The sequence below is a fragment of the Episyrphus balteatus genome, chromosome 1 (genome assembly GCF_945859705.1).
Source record: "Episyrphus balteatus chromosome 1, idEpiBalt1.1, whole genome shotgun sequence".
In the NCBI taxonomy this organism is placed as follows: domain Eukaryota; kingdom Metazoa; phylum Arthropoda; class Insecta; order Diptera; family Syrphidae; genus Episyrphus; species Episyrphus balteatus.
Window position 1 is genome coordinate 113387865 of NC_079134.1, and position 26528 is coordinate 113414392.

Genomic DNA, 26528 nt, shown 5'->3' on the forward strand with positions numbered 1-26528 from the left:
TTTTCTGTGTGTAATAAAAGAATCAAAGTTCACCGAGAAACCAGAATTTTCATTCTGTCAGGTTAGGTAAGTTATCCTACCTTTTCCAAATTTGGTTGTTTTTCCATAACATCTAACGGATTTCTTTTATGCATATCCCGTTAGTATACTTTTCGACTTTTTGCAAGTGCAATTTGAAAAGAGAAGCAGTTCGCACTATTGTGAAAACGTTAAAAATTGACTTATTTGAGATAGAGAAAAGACGTAAATATGTATGTATATAAAAAAGTATACTAATTAAAACAAAAATACACGGTTTGTTTGTTTTTTTATGTCAAATTACAACGGTGTCTACCGTTTCTAACCACCAGTTTTCTCAAAGACTTCAGTTATTGACTTTTAAAATACTAGCTAACAAAAATTGCCAAAGCATTATAAGGACACCTTAATAGTCCAGTAAATAAAGGAGTTTTACCCTACAAAAGGTCCGGTAGTTCTAAATTTTTGATATGTTGTTAGGTATGGTTAGTAGATAGAAAAACCAAATTTCCACAACCACGCCCCCTCCGCCCCCTTCAGCATCACCGAAAAACCATAGAAATCTGGCACTTTTTTCACTTTTATGCCCATAACTTTCTTCTGGTGCATTTTATTGAAAAAAAGTTGTTGGTAGACTTGTAGAAAACATAATTTCCTACGAAAATGACCTTGGTAGTATTTTTATACATCCAAAAACAACGAAGTTATGAAGCTTCCAAAAACATGTAAAATTTCGGATTTTGCAATATTTTCAGTTTCTTGTCACTTAACAGTGCTATAACTCTTTAACAATTGACTTTTACGCAAAAGTCTTCATAATCAATCTTATAGACAATTTAATTACCTAAAATAAAATGTAACCCACTTTGATTTTGTGAATCAAATAACCGAGTTAGGGCTAAAATAGTAAAAAAGTATTTTTGGTAGTTTTAGAAAATTTTTTAATTATCCATTAAATGAAGGATTTGAATCCCACAAAAAGTCGGGTGGTTCTTATTCTATATTTAATCAGGTTCTAATGGTAGATTGAAAAAAAAATTCATAGCCACGCCCCCTCCGCCCCCTTAACCATACCCCAAAAACCAATTCTGCATTTTTTCAGTTTTATGCCCATAGCTTCCTTCTGGTCATTTAAATGTGAAAAATTAATGTGCAAAATTGTAGAACACAAAATTTTCTACAACTTGCACATCCAATATCCACCAAACTAAGAATTTTCAAAAAAAAGTTACAATTTCCGTTTTTCTTTATTTTCAGTTTCTTACCTGTTTACAGCGCTATAACTTCCCAATTTTTAATTTTTAGCCAAAAATCCTTTTGTAGGGAATTCATTTGCATAACTTTATTATTTTGATAAGAACCAGGTAATAGTAAGTGTTTTTATTTAATAAAAGTCGTATTTCTTAATAACCTAGTTTAATATCTCATGCGCTTATAAAGCGGTGGGCTATGAGTGGACGAAGGTAAAAGAATTGCGTTATGAGGGGAAGGGGTAGCAGGTGGGGAAATATAGAAGTAATAGGTGGAGTTGAAGATGGTGAATTATGAGAAAAGTTGGCTTCGTTGAATTTTTCTTCAAATTGATCGATGATATCTGATCTTCTTCGTCGACATCTTCATAAAAAATTCAAGTGGACGATTTTGACAGGATTGTCCACAGCAAAAATTACAGAATGTGGAACATTTAAGTCCCTCTTTCCTGCATCTGCCAGCTCCCATGCATCTAGGCACATAGGTATTTGCATGACACAGCTTTCATCAATTTTTGGGGAGCAGGATCTTGCACAGTTTTAATGGGTTGCAATACGTGGCATCCTCTCGTCCAGCCCCATTTCAGAGGTTTTTCTCAATACCCATCCACGCCATGATCTGGTGATAAGTCCGGAGGAAATGAAAGTGTGCTGGATCTGTTGTACGCGGTAGTTTGCACAAATTAAGTTAGTTGAACTGCTCATAAATTTGAAATATCGAAGAGAGCTTAGAGATATGACTACTGTCCTCTCCATATAAAGCCAACAAGATATGTTCTTCCGCCTCCGATACTTTCTGATCTCTGGCATTTGGGTCCTTAGCTTCTCTGCAGCTTCAAGAGCAGAGGGGTTTTTGAAACATTTTGCAAAATTTGTTTTTTTCCGAAAACAAAGATGTTTGAGGTGGTGTCACATTCACTTATGGCATGAATGAGACGTTCTCCATAGAATTGAATGTGAAAAATGGAGAATTCATCAGATAAATTGATCCTCCCAGGTTTTCGAAGGTACATACACGTTCTCTGCCCTAGGTATAGTAAGTCGATGTCTTCCTCAAAAATCTTTGAAACTCTATGGTACCTGCTTTAGATACTAATTCTGGCGCAACTGGAAGAAAGCATCCTTACGTTCGAGTTGAATCAGGGGTGGTTGTGGTTGCATGATAGTAGAAACTTAAAGTAGCTGCGCCTCGTGGTGATTTGATGAAAAGCCAAGGGATGTAATCATATAAATGAGAAGCTCAGGACCTTCCTATACATATACACTTATTCTTGTTTGAAGGGGGAAAGGAAGGATCGGGGACGAGCAGCAGCTTTAACAGCATGGGATAAGGCCAAACATTTCCTTTTCCATTTATCCAAAGGGCCACTCTTATTCTTCAGTATTACAGTTTCAAAAAATAGAGGATGGGTAAGGGTACTCATCTGTATTGTAAACTTTAGACCGAATGACTTCCAAAACTGTGCCTGCGGCTGCTTTGACTACTCTCAACCTTTTAACCTTCTCCATACTTCTTAGGCAAACAGGATTTGACTGTTTTATTATCCATTTTATAATCACCCGTATTGTGATTTACAACTGTCAATCGATTGTTGATAAATACTGTAATTTTGGGTTTTTAAACCAAAATTATAGGAAAACTGGTCAACTGGAATTTTGTAATTAGATTTCTTTATAACGACTAGGACCATTCTCTGCTTTCAAAACTTTTTTTAATTAAGTAATAAGATATTAAAATTAAATTTGTATCAACTTCCGATTGATAGTTGTATATTAGGGTGGTCCTTATTTTACTCTTTTTCGAAAATTGAGTGCGACGCCCCCTAGATTGGTTCCAAATCAGGAAAAAAAATACCCTATTTTTTTTTAAATTTTTATCTCTGACCCTTCCTGGCCCTATTTTGATAAGAAGTTACTATAGCAAGGGCGATATTCTGTGTCCAGTGTTGGGTAAATGGCGGATTTTTGATATAAACTTCTTAATTAAATATGGTCAGGAAGGGTTAGGAATACAAATTTGAAAAAATTAGGGCTTTTTTTTCCTGATTTGGAACCACTCTAGGGGACGTCCCCAATTTTTTGTTCCTAAGGACCACCCTGTTGTATATAGCAATAAAGCTGAACCTCCTTCAATCGTACTTGTCAACTCATCAACTCATATATGAAACTTCATAAAACTGAAAAAAATGCAGAATTGGTTTTTGGAGTATGGTTAAGGGGGCGGAGGGGGCGTGGCTATGAATTTTTTTTTCAATCTACCATTAGAACCTGATTAAATATAGAATAAGAACCACCCGACTTTTTGTGGGATTCAAATCCTTCATTTAATGGATAATTAAAAAATTTTCTAAAACTATCAAAAATACTTTTTTACTATTTTAGCCCTAACTCGGTTATTTGATTCACAAAATCAAAGTGGGTTACATTTTATTTTAGGTAATTAAATTGTCTATAAGATTGACTATGAAGACTTTTGCGTAAAAGTCAATTGTTAAAGAGTTATAGCACTGTTAAGTGACAAGAAACTGAAAATATTGCAAAATCCGAAATTTTACATGTTTTTGGAAGCTTCATAACTTCGTTGTTTTTGGATGTATAAAAATACTACCAAGGTCATTTTCATAGGAAATTATGTTTTCTACAAGTCTACCAACAACTTTTTTTCAGTAAAATGCACCAGAAGAAAGTTATGGGCATAAAAGTGAAAAAAGTGCCAGATTTCTATGGTTTTTCGGTGATGCTGAAGGGGGCGGAGGGGGCGTGGTTGTGGAAATTTGGTTTTTCTATCTACTAACCATACCTAACAACATATCAAAAATTTAGAACTACCGGACCTTTTGTAGGGTAACCCCCTTTTTTTTAGCTTCATTTATTGGACTATAAAATTGAATACAGATTTTAAGTATAAATATATCGTCGCCGTAAAGCAAAATTGTTCTAAGTCACAAAAAGCAAATTTTACAGGGGACGATTTTTAAGTTTCAAATTGGTTTAAAGCGACAATTTTCTGCTCGTTTGCCATTCAAGTTATGTTTTTTATAAAGTTTGTTCTTTTCTCTTGAATAAAATATACAAGTTTAACTCATTAGTAGTATTTTTAAATATTTTTTAAAACTAAAAACCCAAAATTGGACATAGAACAATTCTTATACAAGCACGTTTTTTCCTTAAATAAAAAGTGGACTCAGAACAAAATATGATGGGACTTAGAACAATCAAGAATACTCGGGATCATTTTGAAAAGGCTACTTGCCTGTTTTTATAGTTCTTTGTCCCATTAAATTAAATTATCTGCGGAATCAAATTTTTTCAAATTAGTAAAACTGCATCATTAACTTATTTTCGGTAAAAAGTGGATTTAGAACAATTTTACTTTACCCCGACGATATGTAACTTAATTTTTCTTTAATATTTCTTAGAATTATGTTTTCATAGTGTATTGAACAAAGATATAAACATACCCAAACGTTGACTAAAAAGTTTGTTAAACTTTTTGAAACATAGTCAGTCACAAAAAACAGAAAAGATCATCGGTAAATGATTTAATACATTGTTCATTACTTTAATCATTACTTACATATTTTCAAGAAAAAAAATTGTTAAATGAATGAAATTAAATTACAAATTCCCTGACTGCTTCATTGTTTTTCGCAACAAGTATTCCCATAAACGCTAGATAGCATTTAATGAACCTGCTCAAGTGCGTCGAAAAATTAGGTATCAACCCTAAGTTCAACTTATGTCGTTTTCTTTCACTCTATTAAGGAGTACTCTAAATTTGTACTCCTTTTTCTGGAGTGATAGAACATAATGAGAGTAATTTTTTTTTTAATTGTGTGTGTGACAAGGTAAAAATGGATAATTTCCTTGAAATAATAGTGATAACAGGTTTAGGGAAAAAATTTTATGAATTGAAAAAAAAATTAATATTTATAACAAATGAAGCATAAAAAGCGTTCGTTGATAAGTCTGCTTCTACACGAAGACGCAAGGCGTTCAAGACGCAAATTTGACAGCTATTTTCTTAGGTTTTACTTTGTTCTTGTTTTCGTATGACGACTTCTACAGGAAGACGTAGACGCACAAGATGCACATAAGAACAAGGGAGAGAGAAAGATCGATTTCTCCCTTGCTCTTATGTGCGTCTCTGTGTAGAAGCGGACTTAGTTTTATTTTTGGTATATTTTTCATTATAATTCTGATCGGTTTATTTTCAGCCTAATTTACACACACCCTTAGTTTGATAATTGTAAAATAAAAATATCCCATCATCGCAGAAAAAAATGGGATTTTTTTTATCTGGCACAGGATTTTTTTTATTTGATGACGAACGGCTGAAAATCTCTTTTATTCGGTTTTCAATTTCATTTTGGAAAAAATGAAGAATTAACGAAAATAATGGAAGAAATATATCTGGCGGAATATAATATAATAGAAAATATATTCATAATGGTTGTTTTTGGTAATAACTAAAGAATTTGAAAGAAACACTCTTCGCATTTTTCTCTTTTCAAACAAAATTTTAAAATGTCAAACTTCAAATTCATAAGTGTGTGTGCAAATCGGGGTAAATCTGACTAAAAATGGGGAGTAAATCCGGGGTACTCCGTAGTACTAAAATTACTCCGGAATGATTTTTTTTTTTTACACTTTTGTGGCGTCAAAGAACACAAAACCTTCAAAAGTGCAAAAATAAATATTAAAAGGGTACTCTCATTGGAGTGAAAGAAAACGACATCAGTTTTACTTGATTGTAATTAAAGTATTTTTTTTCCTACAAGTACTATTTTGAATGAACCTTCTTATCGCTCATGTTTTATGAAAATTCGTAAGGCTTAATACTTTTTTTAAAGCTTATAATTTATTTCTCACATCTAATAGAGATAAAAGTTATTCAAACAAAAATCTTATAAAATTTTTCAACTGATTAAGAAAAAAACTAATTCAAATAAAACTCGAAAAAATTTAAAGTTAAAAAATAAAAAATTGTTGGCCTACATCTGTGCCGTTGAAACTTACATCGGGATATCCATCACCATTATTACTTCCATCATAATTGCCAACCTATATAGATATTGAATTAAAGCAAATTAATACCGGTGACCATTGATTCTAGCGTGGTGTAATAATGCAGTAACAATATTATTATGATCTTATCTATTTCATTATTATTATTAATGTTTTTATTTAAATGTTTGAAATTAGATAAGATCATCATTTATCAGCATGCTTTTTTAATTTGAATGGAGTGTTGGTTATTCATGCGTTTAGTTATATAATTTATTAATGTTAATATTATTTTTTTTAATACTTTACTTTTAAGTTTAAGATTTCATAAAAATATTTACAAAAGCTTTTTTTAAATCTGTTCAGCACTTTTGCTTCGAAATTTACAAATAATCATTTTAAAAATATCAGTTGAAATCAAAGCTTGATTAATTTATATTTGTAACCTCTGTATTTTATAGGTTATAATTATTCATATTCTTAGTTTACTTAGGTGGTTTGGTTCGAAGTGTTTATTAGAAAAATAAAACAAATTAAGTTTAAAAGGCAACTAGTAGCCTCTGTTCTGGCTGTAAGATGCACTCAAAAACTCGTAAATAATTTAAGTGCACATTGCAGGCAACAAACAACATTTTTTGGTATTAGGCATGGAAGATCTTTTTTTGTTCTAATCGTTATTGTTTCCGATTTAGTTATGTTTATTAAAATTTAAAACAAAAATATTTTAATTTCATTGATTCGTACTTAAGAATGTGGGCACCCAATTCAATTTTCTTCAAACTTGAAGGAAATTCAATTTTGAAAAAGTTCTAAAGCACATCGACACAAGTGTGTCTTTCTTTTTTATTTGCTTCCCTTTTTTTAATTTCAATTATTATTATTATGTATATTACTTTTTTATCGATCTAAAGCCTAGTACGCAGCAGAAGCAAAACGAAAGTTTCCATACAAAAATAGCACAATGAAATCTTGAACGAAATTTAATTTGTTTGTATTTTCTGATGTTTTTTCTAGAATTTTTTATATTTAGGTATATTTTTATTATTTTGACTTTGACATAATTTTTGGTAATTTTTTGTTAACATGTTTGGAGACTTACAAAATTTTTCGTTTCGCTTCAGAAGCGTACTAGGCTTAAATCTGCTGATGCCTTACACATTTGACTAACTTTCTCTTCACCCCATAAGTAAAACCAGAAGAATCTAAAATTAAAATGTTGTGTAAAACTTAATGGCAAGCAAAATGACGGAAGTAAGACTTTTCATCATTAAAAACATAAAAATGATGCTTTGGAACTGATTTATTTAACACATCTATTAATAAGGAGAATTGATATAAGTACATTGCGAATGTTGAAAAACAAGTGAATTGAATTTATAGTTCAAAAACGAAAATCCAAACATGACACTATTGACTTGAAAGAATCGAATGCGGTTGCAAATTAAAAGAAAAAATCCGTTGGGCACTTGACAACTTCAGTTTTTTTTTTTACCCCAGTATACATACAATTTTCTTCTTCTTCCTTTATTCGGCGCTGTTATTATATCGATGTCAAGGGGATCAGAAACTGGCCGGCGGCAAGCCTCCCGGTTTTGTATTGTTTCAATTCTGAGACGATCTGAATCCTGGTGTTTTTGCATTTGCTTGTACCAGGAGTTTTTGGCATACCTTTCTTCTCACTTTGCGGTCGTATTGGAACGTTATATGATAATACCTTATTGGCGGGGTTAGGATCTCCTTGGAACATGGCAAACCAACTGGGTGGGTCGTGTTATATTTTTTGAGATGTTTTTTTTTTTTAACATGTAGGCTTCCCCGGATCTTAGTTCTTCTTATTCAGTATACGTATAATACATATGGTAAAACAGGTAATTCAAATTAATTATGATAGAAAATTGAATTTTCTGTTTTTAATTCAATGTATTTACATATGGAGGTTTCACAGCTGAAATGGACCAAGTCAAAGAAAGAACAAAATCCAAATCTAGTGCCAAAATCTGCGCAAAGTTTGACTCTACTAACGTCTTTCATTAGTTTGATCCAAAAGTGTTTCGATTCAAATTGTCATTTGTTTGAAAAAAATATTCACTATAAGATTCATTGGAAACGTATTTACTCGTTATATCTCTAAATTCACTTTTTGTGACTGGTTCACTTCAGCTCTTAGTCCTCCATATATCTTTCAATGAACTTTTTTAAGCCTTTACTATATTCCATTTTGTTTATGCATTATGATGAACGTAAATATTCACATCAGTTTTATAATTTGTAGCTGGAGTTTACTGTCTCAAGGTTCTTTATTTTTTTCCACACCTAATAAACTATTTTTTACTTTTAATCAACAATTGAATTGTTTATCTTATATTCGCGTGTTAGACAGAAATAAAGGAAAATATGTATATAAAAGGTAATTAAATGCAAACGTCTTGGAGTGAGTTAACATTTTGCATGACAATCACCATCCTGGATGTCATTTTGGAGGATAAATAGTGAAATTTAAATTTTACTGTCAATGACTTTCGCAAATATGTATGTATGTATAGTATATATTCAGTTACAATTTTGACCTATTGTTTATATATAAATTTAATAATTTCTCTAAATTTCAAACCAAACCACCATTAAATCTACTAAACTTCACAAAAGCTTATTTAAAACTACGTATTTATAATTTGTTGAATATAAAATGTTCCTTTAAAAATAATCTGTAAAAAATCATGAAAATATATTGTTTATAAAAATTACTCACCCTATCATCCACATCTCCATATCCAACATGGTCGTCGTTCTCTCTTTAATAATATTAGTAAAAATTAAAAAACCAAAAGAAAGATTAAAAAAGTAAATCATTAGCATCTGGTTATGTAGATAAAAAAAAATATTTTGTTCTGAATAGAATTGTATACGTACTCCATATTATTCTGTGTCTCAGAGAAGACACGAATAATAAATTCTCCCTCTTCGTTAGGATCAAATGTTGAAGGTACAATAAGATAATGGCCAGGAGGTAGCTTAAAGCGGGCACACACCTGAAATAATACCATGTAGTTCCAAGCTAAATCGGTGGATTGGTTTTGACAAATTCCCATGGAGCTCTAATTTTATATTTTCATATTATGTTTCGCTTATTTTTTTTTATTATGGTTCGTCTTTATATTTTTGTAGCTTTTAAAATTCTAGTGGATAACTTTCACTTCTCTTTTTATGGATTTTCATTTTGTTTCTTTTTTATATAAAACCACAGCCAGTACCAATTCCTGGGAATGAATATATAAAAAAAGCAATACAAATAACTTTGGGCATCTTTAAGCTTCTGTGAAAGCAAAAAAGGCATTTAATTCATATATAGAATAATTTTCCACAAAGCTGGAAATCGAAGACACATTTTCAAAAATGTCGAAAGGGCTGCTCGCTTTCTTGTTAGTACCAAAGGAAAAAGAATAAATTTATTTCCTGTTTTTATTATTTGAATTTTAAGCTATTTAACGATTGAATAATAAAATTTGAACATGGAATTTTTAATTTAAACCGACAAAAAATTGCAAAGCTTTTAAATTCCATATAAAATTATAGGAATAGCCAAAGAAAGGTTATTATCCATTCTTTTCCAAAACTTGTTTTCGGGTCTAAAAAAAGATTAATTTTATCTACGAAATGCTCGTAATCATTGAAACAAAAAAGCATTGACTAGCAGAAAAAACAAAATTAAAATATGTTTAAAGAAAGATCCTCGGTTGGTTACGCCAGATCCGAAGTTGTTCTTTAGAGTATTCTTGAGTGTCGAATATTCTATCAGAAACCTTGATATTAAAATTATTCGACCTGTGTGGATATTTCTTCTGTATTCTTCGAAACAATATTGGAGCCACATTTGAGAATTGTCAGTTACCATAACCTAAACGCCTCATACTTCACGAGTGTTTATAAAATGAGGCGAGCGCGCAACGGAAGCACGATATTTGAAGAAACTCAGTGGTTGCGGTTTAATATCCAAGTCCCTTGGTGTTAAATGATAAATAGCAAAACCAATAGTCAAACATTCCATGCCCATATTTCGTTTTGATCGACGATTTTTCTGCATTAGTGCAACAATAACTGTGCATTTGCCATCGTCATCTTCCTCGTCGGGATCCATTAAATTGATAACATATTGTGGATTATGCCAAAATGTATCCAAAAAATTACGACAGCCTCCTGCTGTTACGCCGGCTGTCCATTCACCCTCAAACATTGAAGTTTCCCATTTACGTTTGCCATTATGCTGTTCTTCGTCGGTAAGTGAATCTGGTGATAAATTGCAAATTTCAACACGATCGAAATTATTTAAGAAATCTTGGAAAGACATCCAGAACTCTCCATCTTTGTCGAACGTCAAACCGATTTCTATTTTTTGATCCTCCGGAATGTATCGCCATTCCGGGGAACTATCACTCCATGGACCATTCCATTCGGCCTCATTTCCCCATGGATTACGCATGCGAATCATTGGAATTTTTCCTGTTCGATTTGGGGTAACAATATCTACAAGTGCCACCTTTGTTATTGAATATGCATGTCCCCGAATCAAGCCTTGTGGAGTCTCAGCTTCCGTTACATTTGGATCGGGTTCTAAACTACAACCCATCATAGAATTGCGCTCAGCTGCTTTGCTAAGAATGGTAAATAGATTTGGCGGTGCTTCTTTGAGATCATACCATTCTGTAACTCCACCAGTGAAATCCTCCATAGCTTCGCATGTGGTGCCACCTTTGAGTGCTTCGTATGAACCATGTAGTCTAAAATCAAGTAACTGTAGAACTCTGAAAAAATTAATATAATAATGTTGTTGTCTCACTTTGCGTATGCTTTTTCGAGAAGCGCACTCCAGAACTCATTTTTCTCTGTCGAATGCATGTATAATAATTCGCCACGATATGTTGGAAGGCGATCATCAATAACAATATCAATCCATTTACCATACTGCCAGAAACAGAAATGGAAGATACCAGCGTAGTTTTCAAAACTTTGATCGGTTGGCACAACACGGAAGAAAAGATGTTGGTACTGAGTAAGATTTGCAGCAGCTGCAAGTAACCAGCAATCACCTAATTCACCTTGTTGCACATCAAAACGTGAATAGCCCTCAACAAAGAATTGAGGATCATCGCATATTTCCTAATGAAAGCTCAAACAGATCAAGAAGCTGTTTTAAACGACATGTAGATGAACTTACATGCGGCCTCATCCATTCAATATGACGATCTGGTCGTTGTGAAAACATGAGTGATTCATTGTTAGCGGGAAACATGGGATCTTCGAAAAGAGATCCCGATGAAAGGCACTGATCGCGAAGGCTTTCGAAATCCTGAACATCAGAGTGAACTCGGAAGCCACTTGCTTTTTCGCCGAGCTGAAAAATGTATAAGAAAATAAAAATTTATCATTTTGTTTAAATGTAAGCTTAAATTAAATTATATATAGACATGGTGGCGGTTTTCTAAATAGACAAATGTTTCTGAAATATTTCCAAGGAGGTTCTTCTTTGACAAATAAATTTCATACCATCTAACATGAAGTCACCTCAAAGCTAGTATGGGACTGTATACAACTATTAAACCAGCTTGTCAGTACAAACAGAGTTCAACTCATTTGGATACCTGGTCACAGCGGTCACGTAGGAAAGGAAATAGCAGACACACTAGCCAGAAAAGGTTCCGCAACTCCATTCATGATGCCAAGACCATTCTGTGCCATACTAACAAGTACTGCAAAGTATTACATAAATAATTGGCTAAGAGATATGGCTTATCATTACTAGACAAGCCTAAAAATGTATAGCAAATATCGTCCACGCCAGAACGAAACAACTCCTCACACTCACCAGGAGTCAGATTCGCATGACCAAGGGCTTCCTTACTGGACACTGCTCATTAAAACACTTCAAGACCATTGGCATTACACAAGACGATACCTGCAGAATGTGTAACGAAGACGAAGAAACAGCAAAAAACATACTAAGTTTTTTAAACTCAGGATTTCTACGTGAAAAAGAAGAAATCACAATAGGCCCATCAAAAGCCGCAGTGATAAGGCGAATTATTCCCACCTCTCACCCTAATATAAATCCAAATCTACCATCCGTCATAGACAAGGGCCTGTTTTTTAATTAACTTATGGTCTCCATATGGTCTGGTATGGTTTTGGTGTCAATAGATAAGGCATCAAAATAACACTTAAGATAATTACATGGAAAATTTTTATCCACTTGCAAACATATTGTTTAATATCTTGTCCAAATCAAAACTAACTGCACACTTCTAAGGGGATTCTTAAGTTTTCATATTGTTTCCATATCTTAACAACGGACTTGTTTAGACTTTCTAATTGGCTCGTTTTTCGAGCTTTCCATTTTTGTTTCCGCTTGCAAGGATGAAGGGAACCTTTAATTCTTTACGCGAGTCCGCACGGGACTGCGCTTTTTCAAAAATTTGATACTTTGAGAAGCTTTGTCAATTCCACGCAACAGGAAAGAGGTATGGGTTGGAATTCTATCGCACTAACGATTATGTCAAAAGTCCATTTATATACTAATACTAAGCCGAGGAAACCACAACGCCACATGGAGAAGAGCTTTAATGACATTTGAGTTAAGAACCCAACTTTTGCATCACCAACAATTAAAAAAAAAAAAAACAATACCAGCCTTAGAAAAATGGAAAATAATCTAAATGGATATACGGAATGGAAGTAATGGTAGTGTTTGCAATTCACTTGAGACAGCTGTGCAAAAACTTAGCCTAGGAGCGAACAAAAAACTTCTTTACACTCAATTAACTTTAGTAAAAATTGAATTAGAAAAACTTATAATTGCATATGATAAATCTTAAAATCAAATAATTTGGACATTTATTTAATAAATACTTATTTTTTGTCATAACTTTACCTTATAAATTGGCTTGCCATCGAAAGTTTTCTTTCGAGGCTTGTTTATTTTGGACTGCGTAGAGTTTTTGTTATTTTTATTTGATTGACCTTTTTCTTCGTCGATGTGAGGGAAACTATCACTCATTGCATCTAAGCTTAAGCACGAATTAATAAAAGGAGTTTTTAGCAATTGGAATGCATTTGTGGAATTTTTAATATCTGCTTTCGAAAAAGAAATTTCTTGTGAAGTGTCATCATCACAATTTAATCTATTTAATTTTGTTTCATCATTGACAACTTGCAAGAATTTTTCCTTAGGAAAAACCTTGAGTGTAACACTTTCATTATTATTTCGAAAGGTTTTTAAAAAAGTCACTTCGGGTTTAGTAACGAAAGGCATTTTGAAACAATTTTAAATTTCTTTTAAAGGAAAAAACTATAACTAAATGATTTAATGAGTTTAAACCATAGAAAGTTTTTTGTTTGTTTGTTTGAATTTATCAGCAAAAATACGCGTAAGTGATAACGAAACAAGTCATATAATTTGTTTTATCAAGAAAAGCGGTTTTAATATGTGTATATTAAAAATTACTACTCCCGTGCATATGTATTGATATAGAACAGCAACTGATAGTAATGTCGACAAGAGCTGCTGAGTTTAAATTAAACTTTTACTCCAGCGTAACTTATCCACGAAGAGTTTAGTAAGGATAATGAAAAAAAAATTATACTCTCCATAGGGATCAATTTTGGAACTTGTGAAAGAGAATATGACTCACAAACAATCTCCCTTATAACTTCAGCATACTTGCATGCACTGGGGTGGCATGTCGTAGACAGCCGTGGAATTTGCGTTTATACGATTATGTTTTCCCTAAATGCCACCAAAACATGACAGTGAAAACAAAAAACTTGTTGAACTGAGTTAAGCATCGCGATGACTATTTGTCCTTTCATTCAAAGGGATGTGTGTATTTATGATTACCATTAAACGCAAACAAAAATAACAAAAATTATAAAAAATACACACCCTATTATTCTTTTTCTAGCAGAGAAAGTAAGATATTTAACTTCAAAATTACGTCAGTGGGGTGGAATACAGTAGTGAAAATAATAATAATAAAAATAAACAGTTAATACATTTTGACTTCTGCTATTTTTTGTGCATATAATATATAAATAAATAATATTCTATAATTGAAATGGAAATTATCAAACTTATCGTGGGCACAACGCCAAAACCACGAATCTGCAAAATTGTAGTTTTGAGAAAAACGGCTTCAAAGTTTTGGAAATGCATGGAATCTTATGGGAACTCGTGCTACGGAAATTTATATTTTAAGCTTTTAGGCAACAGATGGATGATTGGGGTCGAAGCAGTGGATAGAGGGACCGATAACAAGTTAAATGACGCATTAAAGTGAAAATGTCCAAAAATGCAGATTCGCGGTTTTGGCTTTGTGTCGACGATATTAAGTGTTTTTTTTTTTACACCAAGGACACTTTTTATTGTAATAAGTACACCAAGTGTATTAATAATCTGTATCGTTATTATTACTCTACTCTAAATATCAACGTCTTCTTCACACAGATGCTTCCATTTCTAGACAACTTATCGGCACTTGTCGTGAAAACATTTTCCAAACTAATTCATGTCGGCCAATTAGTGGTTTTGTTGTAAAAGATAATAATAGTTCAGCAAATTGACTTAACTTCAGAATTTTACAATACGTTTATCATATAATATATGTAGTAGGAATATATTATATTCCTACTATGAAATATCAAGCAACTTAAACATGCTGACACAAGCAACATAAAAGAAAATTTAAATAACAGCACTGATTACATCGGCTATAGCGATAGTCGATATTTGATAATCAAAATCGACGATTTTTGGAGCAAAATTATCGTTTTTGACTATCCACTAACGACTATCCGATTCCACCCCAAGTTTTTAATACACAAGTATATTTTTAGTCTGATAACAAAACAAATATCCCAGAATCAGCCCTACCGTGTCCGATTTTGACTCGATTTTTGTGAACACAACGGCAATTTCAAACATTTAAGTTTTTTATTGAAGCGCGAAATTATTTCTTTTATTTTTATTTAAAATAAACTTAATCAACTAGGAACACAAATTTGAAAGGTTTTTAAAGTATTCCACCTAGATCTAACATCGTCTTGCGTTTCACAAAAATTTTAATATGTTTAAGAAAACTAAAATTAAAATTAACTATTAAAATGGTTCCTTAATTTTGTTCAGGAGGAGAGGTATCATTTGAATTCTAAGAAGGGCAACTTGATTTTACATATAATTGAAATGAACTATGGTAATACATAATAGAGATTAGGCAATGATTTTTTTTCACTTCTGTAAGTTTACATTCAGAAGAGTAAGAGTTTACAGTAGAATCGATAAACCTATGAATATACAAAAGAATTCGACTTCGGAGGGCACCACCAAAAGTATAGATGAGGGTAGTTTGATTTCCTGGTGTCTAGACGTAATTTCTTTTAAAACACCCTTTTATACATAAATAATGAAAAATTGTTATTCTTTGTGCAATTGATATTATGTAGTGTTTTGTTTCTCAGCTTCAAAGTAATGCTTTAATTGAAATGGCTCTGAGATTATTAAAAAACAAATTCCACATGAAAAACCAATTCACTGCTCTTGAAAGAAATCTTTCTTTTAATAAATTTATACTATGCTATGCTCTAAAAGATTTTGATATGCTGATTCCGAATCTAAAGTCAGAATCGCTCTAGCACGTCAGGTATTTATCATATTCCCGTTGGAAAACTAAAATAAAGAAACGCTTTTTTGCTGTTTTCGAAGCAATACTTTGACGCAAGGTAATCTTTTTCAACAATTTGTTATTTGAAAGAACTTGTTATTTTCTTTCAAATTCAGTCTCAATCTTTTCAATATCTCATTTCTTCTCGGAGATATCTGAAATTTAAGTAGGTAAGGTAGGTTTGGCATGTTATACCATAAATAAATGAAAAATTCATATATATTTGTGCCAAGAACAAAATAATACTTTTTCTAATGGATTTTGGTAATCAATAAAGTCCTTTGCTATTCCAACAGAAAGGCTGGTTTTCTCTTATCCTTCGACAGATATAAAAATATAAATTAATAAATATTTTGTATCCAACAAAATTTGAAAATAAATAAAATATGAGTAACAGATGAATAATTTTATAAAAAGTCAAGGTTTTCATTTAGCAGAGGTCAGATTGACTTACTGTTTACAGTTTACGAGAAAATGAGTTCATTTAGTTCACTTCAAAAATATTTTTATTTCAACAAAAAATATAAAATGTTTAAATTACTTACAACTCGCATATTTTTTATACTCGGCAAAATTCTCTTTGTTTCGGATTCTTTTTTAATGAAAATTTCATTAATTACACTCCCCACGATCTCTTTGGCTGCCCCCGCAGCTGCTTCGCCGGCAGCATTTAAAAACTCCTTGCCGGCTTGTTTGAAGAAGCCTTTGAGTTCATCCATTTTGAACCCTTAAAATGCTGGCAAATCTATCTCTTTTTATATTTTGTGGAAGAATTCAAAGAATGATTTGTTGTTTTGTAAGTAAATAAAAAGAAATTGCTATGAAAAACTCGATTTTTGGATCAATTAGAAATAACCTTAAGTTTATTTTTCACTTTTGTAGATCTTTTTTTCTATTAAATCTAACAATACGATATGGAGCAATTCAAGGTGAACTTGCTTTTACTAGATGATCAAATTTTCTTTTAAGATTTCTGACTTTTTTAATAGCTCTTTTCGAGATATTTCTTCGTCGTTTGCATGAATAAGTTAGGAAATAAAACAACACTTCTACCGACACTCGCGAATTTCTTCATTCTGAATAGGTCTACTATAATAAATGAGTATAAACAGTAGTACAGGTACAGAGAGATCTGTTAGAAAGAACAAAGTCGGATATAATTTGAGCTCTAGTCGAAATGGGAACAGCTTACTTCCTGAAAAAAGTCTATTAATTGGAATATTGTTTTAATTAAAGTTGAAATGAATCGGTGATTGTTAACAAAACATCTTTCATTTTTTATTTAATTTGAATGCTGAAGTTCTATTAATTAGTGTTGTCAGTTATTTGAATCTTTATTATACCTACTGTCTATTCTTGTTTGAAATAATTAAAATATTATACCAGACCAATTTTATTAACATTTTGAAATCCAATCTATTTTAAGAACTTTGTTAAGAAAAATACATTAAGCTTTATACGTGAAATTCATTGAATCATTCAAAGCTAAAATTGTCAATTTCTTAAATTAAAACTATCATTGTGTTCCAAATTCGCTCCATGTCGACTTCGGCTATTTATTTTTTTAAAGACAGAGAAAAACAACTTGTTTAAAAATTAGATTTTTAAACTTAATTTTAGTTTTCATTTTGCTATTGTATTATTAGCTGTGTTTTATTTTCCTCGTGATCCGGATCAGATCATTAATTAATTTGCGAAACAATAACAACACAAAATCCTGCTTTTGTTGTAAAGCTTATAAAAACAATGATCTGATCTGGATCACGAGGAAAATAAAACACAGCTAATGTAACAAACAATAGACATTATGTTATAAATATAAACGTGAATCATTCGACAATAAAACAAATTTCTATCAATTAAAGACAAATAATACTCAGAAAGGGTGATTAATTGTATTAACTGTATGAAAAAAACAGTATTTTGTTTCACATAAATCAAGAAAAAGATACCTGTTTTTAATTAACGTTAATTTATTTATAGAAATAAAATTTTAATCATTTCAAGTATTTCATTCAAGTCAATTATAAGAATGTAGAAACTGCAAAATGTACATGTAATTTTCTGGTTAATCTAGATCTAGATAATTCGATAGTATTATGTTGTTCGCATAGTTTTAGTTTCTTGCAAGAAAGTTACACTCTTATCAAGTGCTCCATATGTTATGCTATATTAATTTTTTTAATTTAAAAATAAATAAGCATTCAAAATAACAACTTACAATGGATTTTTCTGAATTGACACATGTATACAGTACCGTGCTATATTATTAAGTCCAAGAAAAAATACAAATTTTTAAAGTTTTGTCAAAAAAGCTAGCAGAGCTTTTTACTAGTTTAAGAGCCCACAGCAAATAGCTTATATATTGAGTTCTATTTGTCGCATCGGTGAAATTGAGACATTCAGACTTGGAGAAAACTTATATGTACATATTCAGAATGTGAATTTGTGTTAATTTAGCGTTTTCAAAGAAAACGTCTATTGGAGCTTCTCGTGCGAAAATTTCCAGAAAACCAAATAACAAAGCAACATTATCTGCTCCAAACTAAAATTTAATCATGTTAAAAAAGTATACCCAGAAGAATAAAGGCGCTTATTTCAGCACATGGGGAACATACAAAACTTGCAACCAAGCTGGTTTCTTCTTTTGTTTGTTAATTTGAAGCTTACACAAGAAAAATCGTGATAATAGGTTAGTCAATTTTTACTTCAGCTACTGGCAACATTTGTAGTTCTATTTTATTTTTTACATTAGGGTGGTTCAAACAAATTTTTTTCTTTTTTTTAACTCTTACCCAGAGCCGGGAGCAGATTTCTTGAGCGAGAGCTAACCGATCGATATACTATGGGCCTTTTTTTTCACTCGGAGTTGAACATAACTTGAGGATTTTTATCCTCAACTTCCGAATTCGGTTTTATTCACTCCCCAAAAGAAGAAGTTTGCCTACCAAACTTGAGAGTTTTCTTCAGATTTTTTTTTAATTTTACTGTCAAAATTTTGTTGGCAGTTATCGTGTTAACGAATTAATTTTCCAAAGCAAACAAAAATCGAAAAATTAAACACAATATAAAATACAAATAAGCTATAGATATGACAGATTCAAATTTTAATTTAAATACTTGACAGTTTTTGTTCCATATTTCATAAAAATCCCAGGGATATTTTTCAAACTTGAAGTTAGCCAACTTTGGATCTTCAACTGGAGAGTTGAGAAAATAATAAGTGAATAAAAAGAAATTACAACTTGCGTTTGAACTCTCGATTTAAAGTCAACTTTCAGGTTGGTAAACTCGAGAGTTTACTTCAAGTTGAGCAATAGTGAAAAAAATGGCCCTATGTACATTTATGTATGTATATTAGGATGCTTCAAAAAAATATTTTCTTTTTTTTCAACTCTTACCCCCCAAAATGTTATTGATTGACAAGAAAAGAAACCTTCCGAAAAGTAGGAGTTGTAGCTTAACTCTAAAGGGTTGCTATTTAATTTAATTTTCCTATGCATCTTACATAAGAATTTTTGTTTTTTCATTCAAATTGAATTTATTTGCAGATTTTATTTTAAGTTTTTTGTGTGAAGTTGTTCTTAAAGAACAATTTGATCATTTAAAGTACATAAATACAAAAATTATTTAAAAAAAACGGTGTTGAAAGATTATTTTTGCTTTATTGAAAATCACCGAGTTTTAATCAAAGAAGCAATGAATTCTCTTCAAATAGCTATATTTAATCTCTTAATAATTGTAATCTAGCTTTGTTGTGTAAACTTTCTGATAGTTATTTTTAAGAAATGCAAACTACATAGGTGTAATTTTTAGTTTGAATGAATAAAACGAAAATTCCTATATTAATTGCATAGGAAACTAAAAATAAAATAGTTCTTTTCTTGTCAATCGCTAACAATTTGGGGGGTACGCATCCTATTATACATACATACATAGTATATCGGTTACCTCTCGCGCAAGAAATTTTGTTATTTATAGGCGTGTTTTTTCTATTACTCAGTTGCTACTCATTTTTGATTTTATTCGCAAAACAATAATAAAAATTACACAAGTAAGTATTTGTTTTTATTGTTTTTCGAATAAAATGAAAAAATGAGTAGCTACTGAGTTGTAGAAAAAACACGCCTTATATGATTTTAATTTTGTTTATTTATATGAATGAAAACACCAATATAACAAATATTCGTTCTAAAAAAAAAAAAAAAAAAAAAAAACAAAAAAAAAAAAAAACAGTTATGAATCATTTACCTACTTATCCAGTTAGTTAGAATCATAGACATTCTTAGTGTTTATGATAACGTCGTTATATGAAGTAAAAGATAATTTTAAATACATACATATTTTTTTTTTAATTGTGTTTGCTTATTTTGCCGAAATAAAACAACTTTTATCAAAAGTCGAGTTTTAATCATACTCTGAAATTAGTAGTATACCTACATATATCCAAATAAGGAGAACCCAAAATGCCTGGAAATCTTAATAGGATAGGCTGAAAGTCTTGTAAAATTTTGATTTTGACTTTCTACCTTAAAATTCCAGGATATAACGCGTCTGCAAGTCGCAATTTTTAAGATGTCTGTTTAAAAAACTGAAGAAAAACATATGGATCCTTTATCTTTATCCTTTTATTTTATCTATGTATACTAGTGTGGTCCAAAAAACTGTTTTTTCAATTTTCGGTCGGGCTACCCCCTAAATTTGTTCCACTTATCTATTACATTAACGTTGTAAAATTTCAATTCGCTATCTTAACCGCAAGAGTGTAACAGTTGAATTTTTAGGTTTTGTAGGTAATCTTGATTTTTTTTTTTTTTAATTTTTTTGAAAAGTAAATACATATTTTATTTAAGTTTTAGTTGTCTATGAAACATATAAAATATTTTTTTTCAAAAAAAAAGTGAGCAATAATTAATAATAATAAATAATAATAAAAAGTCTGTGTGCTACCTGTTCACGAAATTTACTTGGAAGTGGCCCCAGAAATTAGTACAACAACTTCAACTTTCAAGCAATTTTTAACTTTTTTCCATAAAAATAAAATTTTTCAATATCGATCAGCACCCCCTTCTATATAAGATAGGAGGCTGAAAATTCAACAGTATGATACCAATAGCATATGGAACCAAACTAGGGGTTGGCCCAACGTTTATTTGAAAATTTTAATTTTCCCATACAAGCGTGGACCACCTTAATGTATACATTGATAAAATAAGCATGAATATTTTATTGGTCATGTGATTCATGAATTAAGAATAAATGGTTTACAAATAAAAAATATTATTATTATTATTATTGATACACAAGAAATTACAAATTTAATGTTAAAAAAAGAGAACGAGCACTAGCTACAGGAGCTTTCCTGAATTCCTAACTGATTTTAGTTTTGCAGTTAGTTAAAGAATCTCCATAACTATTTGCAAAGTTATTATTGCGGAATTTAAACTATTACTCTGGAATGTTTTAGATAGATGATTAACTATACAAATTGTTTTAAAAAATTATATTCGATAGTACCTATAGGTAGTACCTAACTCATGTGCAAGATAAACATTCTGGAGCGTTAAACATCTACTATAAAATGTATTAATATTTAATACACATTTATATTGACTGCGCTGACAATTTAAGTTCCAATAATGAATGTTTATAATCATCTACGACAGGTTTTACAATTTCCGAACTTATAGTTACTTTTGTTATGATAGGAAAACCTTTATCAAAACTATGAAGAAAGAAATCATTAGAAACACAGCACTTATGATTCGAATCTTCGAAATATGCGAACAATGGCAAATAATTAAGTCTTTTCAAGTGAATAAAACAAAAAAAAATTATAAAATACTTTGAGTAGGTAAGACCTCTAAAATAATTTCAATAATTGGATTCCAACAACATTCCTCAAAAAATTTTAAACTTTGCCTCTATTGTTTATATCACCTGCAAGCTGCAACCTGCTTTGTCGGTTTATGATTCAGATGGAATCGCTTTGTCGTCGTCGTCGTTTTGATTATTGATGACATCATATAATAATCAACCGGCCAACGACGAACACGCCTTAATTACTATTGACTATCACCTAAGAGTCATAATTTTAAAATTCCTTATCCTCAACGCATTCCAGATCTTAATCTTTAATAACCTTTCGATTTGAATCATCTTATCTCTTAAATATCATAATTATTTACAATAAATTGCGATTGTTTTATTTAGTTTATTATTTTATACCTAAATCAAATACTTTTTCTAACCAAACTCAAAGATCCTAGTTTTTCTAATGGCGTAAATATAAAATTCGTCTTAATGACATCACCATGCTATCAAATAATTTCCTTAGATTTGGAATTTATTGCTGACCTTAAAAAAAAAACAAAAGCACACCAAAATTAAACCAGATTCTGAGAGAAATTTCCAAAAATCGAGTTCACATGACAATTTATCTATTTTATTTCATTTAACAATCTACACAAACGTGCACTCACTTAAAAATATTTATTTAATTGAAAATTGTTGTCTTCCGTTTTTTTTTTCACAATTAACTGAAACGTTGTATTTATGTATATTATTTATTTATTTATTTATGTAGGTTTAAAGAAGATTTATTGAATTTTACATTTATCTAGGTTTTAGTTTTCTTGATAGGATGGAGATGGAGAGCAAAAGTATTTCATTGCCAAACGTCAAAAAAATTAAATTGCAACTAGATTTTCTGCAAAGACGATTTCTAATTCGTCTGCAAGCTGCAAAGATAAACTTCAAAAAATAACAATGGGTGCGTTCACGTACGCACAGATACCCTATCCAAGATACCTTAGTATCCGCTACGTTTGTGAACACGAATCAGCTGTTCTTCAAATCTCCCATAAGATACACAAGAATCCAGAAATTTTTAGGATACCTTTGGATTTTTTTGCTTGTCAAAACATGTGTTCGATCAGCTGATATTTACTGCCACGCCAAATCAAAATCGTGGCTAATCCAAATTAGAAATTGACTTTTTCAACACCCTACTATAACTGCCACCACATGATTTCGTACGAAATTTTAGATTTTTAAAACAAATGTTATCAAATCGTTAAAAAAAAAAAAAAAAACAATACAAAAAACAAAACAAAAAATAAAAAACAAAACAAAGCAAAAAAAAAAAAAAAAAAAAAACCAAACAAACCAAACAGCAAAAGGAAAAAAAAAAAAAAAAAAAAAAAAAAAAAAACATTCACATCAAAATACTTTACATTTCCATAAATGGGAGGGCAGTACTTACACCCTTAGGTTAAGTTATTCCCTAGTACACCTAAAATACTTTAAAACATATTCGCCAGTTAATTGATTTAATTTCATCTAAATTGAATGTTTTATTGTTTGCTACAATGTTATTGTTCTCATCCTAGTATTTATGTAATTAAAATTCTGTGATCTATTTTGTATTAGTGTTGAGCACATTCATACTTCTTTACTGACTATTTCATTTTGTATCTCCTACTAAATTTATCTATTTTATTCTATAACTTAAGAAGAGCTATCGCTCGTAAAGATAAAGAAACAACATCAATGTATACCAAAATGTATCTTCCTCTCTACACCATTAATCGAATCTTTCACTCAGTCACCTTAAATGTATATCTCAATGTTAAAATGTTGCTCATACACTCTCGTATACTGTGATTTTACTTGTATTTTTAATGTATATATGACGCTCTCGCTTCATAAACTCAAAAGAAAAAAAAATTTAAAAAGAAAAGAAACGAAAAAAAAAAAAATCTAAAGCAATATGTTAGATATTAAGCATATCACTGCACTGGCCAGTATTCGTATGTATGAGTTTTAAGATAGGTTAAGTTTATTGTATATTTGTATACGTGACTCCCGTCACAAACAAATTCAATTTAATGCTTATGAGCAAGAGCAGACCAACCATATATTTAGCTTTATATAAATATAGACTGCCACGAGGCTTTACAAAAAAAAATACTCGAAAAAGAAGGCAATACCTTATAGCCACTTCAGTACAATCCAAGCTATTGTTAGAATAAGATATAAAATGTAACCTAACTTTGAAGACTCAATAAAAATTCAATTCAATTCAGCTGATATTTTATATGAGATTACAACAACACAAAGGTATCCGGATACCCTTGGATCGGTACGTGAACGCACCCAATGTTGATATGTCAATTCTTCTCAAACTGTAGATGGAGGAATAGAATAAAGAATGTGTTCAGTGATGTAAACACAAATAATAATATTCAGATAAACTACTTCGAAGGGAAATTTAGAATGTGGGATATTATAAGATTTGCTGTCTGAAAATTATGTGAAAGGACCCCAAATCAAACTAAGGGTGTGTATCAATTAGGCTGAAAAAAACGTTCGGAAACATAATGAAAAATATACCAAAAGTAAAACTTATCAATGAACGCTTATTATGCTTTTATGTGTTAGGATAAATGTATTCAAATTAAAAAAGTTTTTAAAAAATAAAAATTATTTCTTTCTTTTCTTCATTTTTTTCTCCGTTTTTCTTGACTTATTTTTCGTACACTAAATTGTTACAGATAAGAAATGTATAGTTGAAAAAGATTGTGTGATTTTCTAACTGAATCTGGGCACAACTCGGCTGAAAAATGAATGAATGAATCATGAACACCTCTAATATTCTAAGTAAAAAAAATATGAACTTTCCGAATTTTTTTTTAGTTCATAAAAAATTGTTCCTACGTCTGTTTTCACTATTTTTTAAAGGAAATGAGCCATTTTTGTCTTGTCAGTTGTCACACACAATTACAAAAAAAAAAATTACTCTCGTTATGCTCCATCACTCCAGAAAAAGGAGTAGGTAAAAATTTAGAGTACTCCTAAATAGAGCGAAAACGACATTATGTCGTTTTCTTTCACTTTTTAACGTTTGTTCCTAGAAAATGTAAAAGTGGAAAGCGATTGGGCACAACAGTGTGTAGCCAAATCATGTGATTTTTCAATCGATTGAAAAATCACTGTGTAGCCAGGCACATAGAAGCATAATAAGCGTTCGTTGATAAGTCAGCTTCTACACTTGACAGCTATTTTCTTTGGTTTTATTTTGTTCTTGTTTTCGTATGACGACTTCTACACTGCCCATAATCTCGTAAAGGCCATAACTAAAAAATTTTCGATTCTGATTTTTTGGAGTCTTTGATTTATCCTCATTTATTTTTTTTTAGCCTAGGACTTCAAATAAGTCAGAAAATTCAAAATGAACTTTTGATTTTTTAAATTTTTATATGCAAATTGCGATACCTATTAGATTTAAGTGTAGTTAGGGCCTTTACGAGATTATGGGCAGTACAGGAAGACGTAGACCCACAAGATGCACATAAGAACAAGGGAGAGAGAAAGATTGATTTTACATTTGCTCTTATGTGCATCTTGTGCGTCTACGTCTTCGTGTAGAAGCGGACTATGTATTTTAATTCCACAAAAAAAAAACACCAAAATATACAAAAAAAAAAAACACCTGTAGTGTCTATGTGCAACGAAAACTTTTGAATAAATTAAAAACGTTACTATACACGCAAATAATACACAACCGACGAAGCAGACTCCGCGACCGACGAAATAAAATAAAGCAGAATAGCAAAAAAAAGAACAACTTTATATCTTCCTTGCTCTTATGCGCGTCTCGCGCTTTGCGTCTTCATGTAGAAGCGGGCTAAGTTTTACTTTTGGTATATTTTTCATTATACTTCTGATCGGTTTTTTTTCAGCCTAATTGACACACACCCTTAGTTTGATAATTGTAAAATAAAAATATCCCACCATCGGAGAAAAAAAATGGGATTTTTTTAATCTGGCACAGGATTTTTTTAACTGACGAAGAACACTTGCTGAAAAACTCTTTTATTCGGTTTTCAATTTCATTTTGGAAAAAGTGAAGAATTAACGAAAATAATGGAAGAAATATATATGGCGGAATATAATATAATAGGAAATATTATTCATAATGGTTGTTTTTGTTAAAACACTCTATTAAGTAGTACTCCAAATTTTAACTCCTTTTTCTGGAGTTATAGAACATAATCAGAGAATTTTTTTTTAAAATTATGTGTGTGACAAGGCAAAAATGCATAATTCCTTGAAAAAAATAGTGTAACAACCCTAGGGAAAAAAATTTATGAATTTGAAAAAAAAAAATAATATTAATAACATGAAGCATGTGTAGAAGCGGGCCTTGTTTTACTTTTGTTTTTTTTTTTTTCTTCATTATACTTCTGATCGGTTTTTTTTTAGCCTAATAAACACACACCCTTAGTTTGATAACACTGGTCGGCAACGGATATAGAGCAAGAACCAAACCCTACTTTTCGAGAGGAATTTTGTGTGTCTTAATCTGAAGTCAAAATTTCACTTCCACGTCACGTTTTTGAAATAATTGAATATTAATAGGTCAAAAACGCGTTTTTTTGGGTACATTTGACATCGAATTACATCACCGTTAATCATTTTTTTGTAAAACTACTTATGCAATCTCAAAACGCCATATTAAAACGTTCTAAAGGTATTTATATTT

General features: G+C 30.9%; 1 protein-coding gene across 12 annotated transcripts in view; it reads right to left on the reverse strand.

Annotated features, from left to right (window-relative positions):
* The window catches only part of LOC129907160 (calpain-A), a 79441-nt gene that overhangs the window by 37348 nt on the left and 15565 nt on the right, over positions 1-26528 (reverse strand). For 6 of the 12 annotated variants that reach the window (XM_055983239.1, XM_055983237.1, XM_055983236.1 and 3 more), the window contains exons 4-9: positions 11488-11664; positions 11110-11429; positions 10186-11050; positions 9186-9304; positions 9025-9067; positions 6288-6332 (exon numbers count right to left, since the gene is read on the reverse strand). In XM_055983239.1, coding sequence (XP_055839214.1) covers positions 6288-6332; positions 9025-9067; positions 9186-9304; positions 10186-11050; positions 11110-11429; positions 11488-11664 — 1569 coding nt within the window. Of the gene's footprint in view, positions 1-6287; positions 6333-9024; positions 9068-9185; positions 9305-10185; positions 11051-11109; positions 11430-11487; positions 11665-16527; positions 16734-22464; positions 22703-26528 lie in introns of those variants that run through there. The other 6 variants (XM_055983242.1, XM_055983240.1, XM_055983244.1 and 3 more) reach the window with 5 other exon arrangements.